The 7,441-nt window shown below is 32.5% G+C and overlaps 1 protein-coding gene across 1 annotated transcript; it reads right to left on the bottom strand.

The window, feature by feature from the left end:
• Positions 1 to 2,016: 2,016 nt before the first annotated feature.
• Positions 2,017 to 5,506, bottom strand: LOC132048762 (reticulon-like protein B11). Its single transcript, XM_059439450.1, has 6 exons — positions 5,455 to 5,506; positions 4,557 to 4,737; positions 3,776 to 3,917; positions 3,622 to 3,691; positions 3,369 to 3,541; positions 2,017 to 2,366 (listed from the first exon to the last, which is right to left on the bottom strand). The coding sequence occupies exons 1-5, from the start codon at positions 5,504 to 5,506 to the stop codon at positions 3,372 to 3,374; spliced, it is 615 nt and encodes a 204-aa protein (XP_059295433.1). The 3' UTR covers positions 2,017 to 2,366; positions 3,369 to 3,371.
• Between the last annotated feature and the right edge of the window lie 1,935 nt (positions 5,507 to 7,441).

Raw genomic sequence — 7,441 nt, forward strand, 5'->3', positions numbered from 1 at the left:
ATGTTTGATACAAAAAAATATCTCATAGAAAATTTCCAGTTTAGACAGTTTAATTAAATGTGTCAAATATTTTAGACGTTCTAATATATATATTTTTTTTTAAAGTGTCACGTAAATGAAAACAAAAGTAGTACTGCACTGCACTGCACTTTATGCACGAGATAGTACAAATAAGCTCTTTTTTCCAGGATAGGGCAAAAGTTGCATATGCTCGTGCCCGATTCTGTTTTTTTTTTTTTTGGCTCATCTTTCCAGCTTTTTAAGAATAAAGTTGCAGGAATATCCTCTGGGGATTTGGTAGCATAGTGTATAATTAAAGACATTTGCATCTTGGACTTGGTAGTACTAGGAAAAAGTTTAAGTAGCAATATTTATTTACTTTTGTTTTTATCTTTTTGGCTTTTTTATAGTATACAGAGTTTATGGTTGATAACGTTTCAAGGAAAGTTATGCCACTTTCTTACTCTTTAACTAAAAATATGCCCAAGTTTGACTTGAATTTAAGTAAGATCTCCCTAATATTTACTCAACAACATACATCAATCAATTAAAAATTAGCAAATCTAACGTGCTGTCCGTTAGATCTGTAACAAAATATATGCGAATCTTTCTACTAATATTATTTTGTGACTTTTTATAGTCTACATAATGTGAAATCTTTTATTATCAACTTTTCTAATTTATTTCATTCAGGAAATGTAATTTATCAATCATTTTATTTGCTGATTGAAGAAAGAGTTGTGAAATATTCCAAAAATAGGCGGAACAGAAGCTCGATTATATAGGGAAAAAAGAATAAAGTTAAGGTACACCTACGCAAATACGTACAACAGGGTGGAATAAAATATACTTCAAAATTTCTTATAGGGTTCAGTGCCGTTGGATCCATTTGAGTTGGTGTAAGGACAGACAAAATATCTGGTCATGGTTTTGATGGCTCTCCCAGCAGAAAATGAAAGTGGAATCCATCTGTCTCTCATTCTTGCCTAACTATGGGTGTGTTTGGCAGGAAGGAATATGTTTTCCACGAAATTCTGAATTTCGTGTTTGGTGTGTTTGGTGATGTCGATATGGACATGCCTGGGGTGTTTGGTGTTCGGTAAATTTATAAAAATATTATTTCAAAAGTATTTGTATAAGAGTATAATCTAGACAAACACCATAGGAGTGAGAGTAGGGGTGTAGGGATAGTGAAGCCGAGTACTCTACCGTTGAGTTAGCAACCCAAAGAAAATATCAACAAAACTGTGTAGATCCAATCCTATGGGGTAGGGGTAGGGGTGGGGTGGGGTTGGGGGTGGATTATTTAAAGGTCAATTCATCAAATGATGGCTGTATTGAAGGGGCGGCGGAGACGTAACATTTAATCGAGTTTTGTATTTTTTTATTCCTACTTCTCAAATTAGGAAAGGAGCGGGTTTTGGGGGGGGGGCAGCAGCAGCAACGGGGGCGGGCAGGCTCACGCTCGAGTTTTTTTTTTTTTTTTTCGGAGCAACTTGTTTTCCTAAAAAAATATTTTCCTTCATACCAAACACATCCTACATTACATTCTATTACTTCCCTTTCCGAAAAGAATAATAATGTTACGAAGGATTTCGGATGTGTGGATGGATGAAAAAAATGGGCACTATAACTTGGGATTGATGTGTGTGTTTGGAGGAAGAAAAATGGCAAACTTTCGATGTGTGTGTGGATATAAATTTATCTACAAAAAATTAGTGATAAATAGTAGATATGAACCCATAACTTTAGAAATATAATGATTTAGTGCTAAAAATTTAAGATGTTGAGCTGCAAAAATTTAAAATGCATTTTTTATGTATTTTCCCCTATAGTTCTGCTTACATATATACAATAAGTATATATTCTCCATATATTCTAAGAAATAAGAGATATACATATATACTATCTTGTGCAAAGTGGTGACAAACTCATGTAATATAGTGGTAAAATACACATGCAATGTGCGTAATATATATATATATATATATATATATATATATATATATATATATGTAAATGTAAATTTCAGTGTCAAGTTTAAATAAAGGCACTAGAAGTTTTAAACCACCACGGAAAGTTGTGCATGTCCTAGCAATGAACCTGTCAAAAGTTATTGTTCACCCTTCTCTATTAGTACATCATTTGCAGTAATCTCAACTACTGAGAAGTTAGCAACACTAACACTATATTCTCAGTATCATTGTATCAAAGATAATGGAAAAAGATAAAACATAGAAAGAAAAAAAAAATTCAAAATTTTAGTACGGACTTGCATAGAGCCATCTTCTACCTCTATAATTTCCTGATTTATGTCCGGATCAGTCGTGAAATCACATCCAGGTAACCAGGCCCAAAGTAATGTCCTGTTAAAAGAAGACACAGAAAGTTGGAAAGACTAAATAATTAGCAGTGAGTCGGAATGCATCACTAAATAACTTTCAAAAGAATTGTGAAATAAACCATGTAAAGCTGCATCAAATCTCAAATCAACTACTATAAAAGAATTCATAGATTACTAACACTACATATTTAAACTGTTACCAAAAGAGGCTAACAGGAACCAGAACCAAAACAGCCGGTTATGAAGACATTTGAATTCAATTTATTCCTGTAGAATATGATGATAATGAATTGATTTTCCATTTTTTATATAGGCCCAGAGAAGCAACAGAATTATTGCTCCAGAATCTTATAAAGAAACAAGACCCAGCAGTCAGTTCATTCAAGCTGTCATGACAAAATTCAAATTTGTAGCAGCTGCTATCTACTTCTGTGGATTTTCTTTCCGAATTAAGATTACCTCTGTGGAATTATAGTCCCTACAAATGTATATTCAAAAGCTTTGTCATAAGACTATAACCAAGCATTTAAGTTCGCCCACTAGATTACTTTCACTTGAGTGTAAGTCTTCATACCCTAACTATGGCATTTACCAAATCAAACTTCTTAGATAAAATTGTGAAAGAGATACATTTTGTCAATATAAAAGGGAAGGGATGATACATTTTACAAGTTGATGCAAGTTGGAACAAACAGACTTCTAAGACCAATACAAAATATCTAATAATCTATAAAAGGTATTCAACATGTTGATTTTGTACACAACTGAGAGAAATCAAGAAAACATCGAATGGATCTCCATTATCACTCTCCCCTATTAGCATCTTCAGAAGCTTATAGCAGCAGGAAGTACTTTGGTTTCATGGGAAGTTAAAAGGGACATTGCAAAATAATGTATAGAAAGCACAACACACATGCTTAAGTCTAGCGAGATTTCCCGAGATAACCAAATTTAGATATTCCGGAAAATATGCATGCCACACAAACACAATGAAGATTGCATGTCAGAGAGAGAGAGCGATTACAGTTTACTGAGTCTTCTTTTCCTTGTTGGAGGACTTCAAAATCTTTTTCAATACATTGTCATCAATTTTTTTGTACTGTTTCTGAATGAATTTCTGTGCTATAATAAGCTTGTCATCAATTTGGATTTGGTACTTCTCGTATATCAGAGGCACAGACAAGCTAAAAAGAGTCCCTGAGCCCAAGAAATGAACTAGATCAATGATTAAATGTGCGTCCAAAAACTTCAATAACCCCTAGGAAAAGACTACTCACCCATGTAGAGCAAAGTGAGGAATGTGAAAAAACTACCAACATAAGATATCAACCACAAGCCAAGAGCAACCTGATGAACCAAATCCACATTAAGTTGAAACAAATATGAAAATGACTGGAAGAAAGAAAAAAGAAGGATAACATGAGAACAGACCCAACCGAAAAGTTTCAAGTTCCCACCGATAGCAATATCATGTGCAATCAACAGTATATGGTTTACCCAAACACGCATTGTATCAGCAACCTTGACAACAAATTCCTCGGGAACTTCCATATCAGGAATTGGAGGTAAAGGTCTGGAATTATAGAAACAACAACTCATTCAGTTTGTTGCATTGCGGACCTAAAACAGATAAACAGATGTACTTTTTTGGTTTTAACTTCTAGATGAGGCAATGCACACAACTTAACATGATATCAAGTCCTAATTCAACTTCTCACCATCATCCATCGACAATATTTTCAGATGCTTAACCATGAAAACGAATAAGGTCACGCATAAGGGGTGTGTTGTAAAACTGAAATACGTAAATGTATCTGCTCTCTAACTATTTAAGATTTTAGAAGAGATAGTTCACACAGCTTAACAAAACTAAGTCCCGCGAGTCTTTAACAGGATAATTGCATAAAATATTACTCCCTCCATCCCAAAATACTTATCACGTTTAGCTTCTCGAGAGTCGAACTACATGAGCTTTGGCAACATTAAGATGTATTTTTTCAACATATTGATATGAGAAAAATTGCAACTTATAGTAGTTTCCTATATTTAACTTTAAAATATTAAATCAATCTATTTAAATTTAGCTTCGAAGATTACTCAAATTGACTCTCGTAAAGCGAAACGTGACAAGTAACTGGCATTAAATGTATGACTAGTGAGTTTTAAGAGAGGAAGAAAATGCTCAAAAGACATTAAATGCATCTATGAGTACCTGTTGAGAAGTGTAGCAGATTTTGCCCAGAAGAAGAGAATGAAAACTATAAGCAACAAGACATTGGCAATAAAGGATAAGAGATTGTAGCCAGCACGCTCAAATAGAAACCAAAGCACTGTTGAGCTGATAAGCAGAGTAAGACTAGCGCATCGTCTCCTCCACAACAACACATCAGCAACTACAATAACAAAATTTAACCTCATGAATATTATTGTCCCTATCAAATACTATCTCTCTTTTCTTTGTGATTAGTCTGGTTAGTAGTGAGACTGCGTGCACACTATAAAAAAAAAAAAGATTAAATGAGAACGAGGTGCACCACTAAAAAAAAAAAGTATTAAATGAGAATTGATCCGTATCCTCTAGGTAAATAACTCAACCTTCGAAACCAAAAAAGTCTGTACATATTTAGCTTTTTTTTTTTTTCCGAACACCCCGGATGACTCGGATCCGTATATAGTAATATACCAATTTTAGAAAATATATATATAAAATACCTAGTTTATCGAGAGATCGTGGGTTCACGCGCCCCAAATTTAGTACCCCTGCCTGCATGTTAGTGTAAGGATAAGTGTGAGACCTTAATAATTTTCTGGTTTTGAACCCTAATTTTGTCTCTTTGAGATAAATTATAGGGAAAATTACAGCCCAATGCCTTTGGTTGATCTATTTACAAAATATGACCAAATATAGATAGGTTTTGTATATTTTTATACATATAATATACATATAGTATTCATAAACTATACATATCAGTGTATCGGTTTTGTATATTTCAGCCATATTGGTAAATAAGTTTTGTAAGTTTCCCTAACTTATTTTGAATAGGAATGAAATGTAGAGGCGAAGTATAAAAGAAAACGTGATCATGTAGAGTGAGGAACAGGGAAATAACCTGTGCCACCACCAAGAGCATGATGGACCAAAGAGTGACAAGGATCTCCCATGGTGATTTGGTTTTTCTTTGTGAAGATGGAGAGGAGAGAGGAGGGAGATTTCAAAGGGCTAGAATAGTAATTTGGCGTTACATTTAATAAACTAATTTGGGGTTACATGTTCATAAACAAGATTTGGAGTTGCTATCTCGAGAAAATGACAAAATTTGATCTCTTATGTTTGATGGTAGGTTCAAAATAATCTTTTAAATATGCATTAAATAATTTTGTTCATTTAAATTTGCCAAAAATTAATATCTTAAGTCTTCGCAAAGATATTTAATAATTTATAAATGTTTGATTTGATGCAAATATTATTAAAAAAATTCAACCATAAACATCATAAAGACTAATCAAATCCAAAATATGCAAAAACAAAAAATTACACTGGACACTAAAAAGATATATATAAACAAAAAATAGCAGAAATTACTCTTTGAAAAGTTATACCAGCCTCTAGAAATAAATAAAATATAGCAGAAACTACAAAATTGCACCTCTAATATAAGTTCCCGCTAATAAGTAGATAAGCAACTCCACCATACTGGATTCTAATAATTTCATTTAATGTTTTTATTTGTATAAGACAAACTTGAAAGGGAAATTGGTCAATATTATGTTTATTAGATTGCGATTGAATAAGTAGATAATCAACTCCACCATACTGGATTCTTGCAGGTTTCAATTTTATTGAAGGTTCTCAAATTCAAGAAGGTTCACTTTAACTTTAATAGCTACAAAAAAAAAAAAAAAAAAAAAAAAAAAAAAAAAAAAAAAAAAAAAAACGTGGAAAGTAAAATTGTTTGGGGCATAAATAGTTAAAGAACATTTGAAATACAAGTAAAGTCGAGCAATTTCAAGAAGGTAGATGATTGAATATGAAAGTGACCAGATCAAACTTTTACCCGGACAATAGTGTTTTACTGATATTTTGTATTTTAAAAATTGACAACAATATCTAAATGTTTATTGAAAGAAAGCAATATCTGATTTAAAATTTGTAGAAGAGAAAATAACTTCTGTCTGTTTTAGAAAGTTAGTTTTCCTATATTGTTGAAAAATATTTTACCGAGAAAAAACATTTTCTAAACTTTAAAATAACTAAACACAACTGAACTCTTAAAAACAATATTTTCCATCGGACCCCAGTTTGTGAAGTCCAACTTTTAGTGGCGGACCCAAATAATGGAACCTCTGGCAAAGGGGCATGATTGTTGAGCATTATATCCCGTTGGCTATGGGATATAATAATGTCTTATCGACGACTCTTTGCACATCGTAATTAAAATAATTGCTAGCCTATTTTAGTTGGGAAGTTCCTGTCTGAGTCATAACTATGGGATAGAATATTGTATCAGTATGTATGGTTGTATAATACAAAATATATGGTATTAGTTACACTTAAATAAGGGGGTAATAAGTCAGTTTGTAAATATCAACGTGTAAATGACACTTTCGGACAACTATAAGTAACAAGGTGTAACTTGTGTATTTTTCCTATAAATTAAGTATATGCTTAAATGATAAAAGTTTAAATGCAAAGACACATGTCTTGCATTCATTTGCTTAATACAAATATCAAATGCGTGTAAATATTTTCCGTCATGTAGTTGTAATATGACAAATTTAGTGACTATGTCACTTATTGTGGGATTACGCTGGATATGTTGTATTGTTGTTGTTATTGTTGTTAGTGACATATAACCAGAAAGGGCACTAATTTACGGGATAAATGTAAAAGGGGAAGAGTTAACTAGTAGTATTACTTTATAAATTTACATCACTCACATGTGAATTTCTCCAAATTATAATCTTGTTTGACAAAGATCTAGGTAAAGGCAAATTTAGTACTAACAGAAACTCCGGCGAGCACTCAAAATACTCGTTGGCTCGAAAAGATTAACTATGATAACAACTTATTTGGATGGTTGTTACCTATTGTATGTA

Source organism: Lycium ferocissimum, chromosome 3 (genome assembly GCF_029784015.1).
Source record: "Lycium ferocissimum isolate CSIRO_LF1 chromosome 3, AGI_CSIRO_Lferr_CH_V1, whole genome shotgun sequence".
Lineage (NCBI taxonomy): Eukaryota > Viridiplantae > Streptophyta > Magnoliopsida > Solanales > Solanaceae > Lycium > Lycium ferocissimum.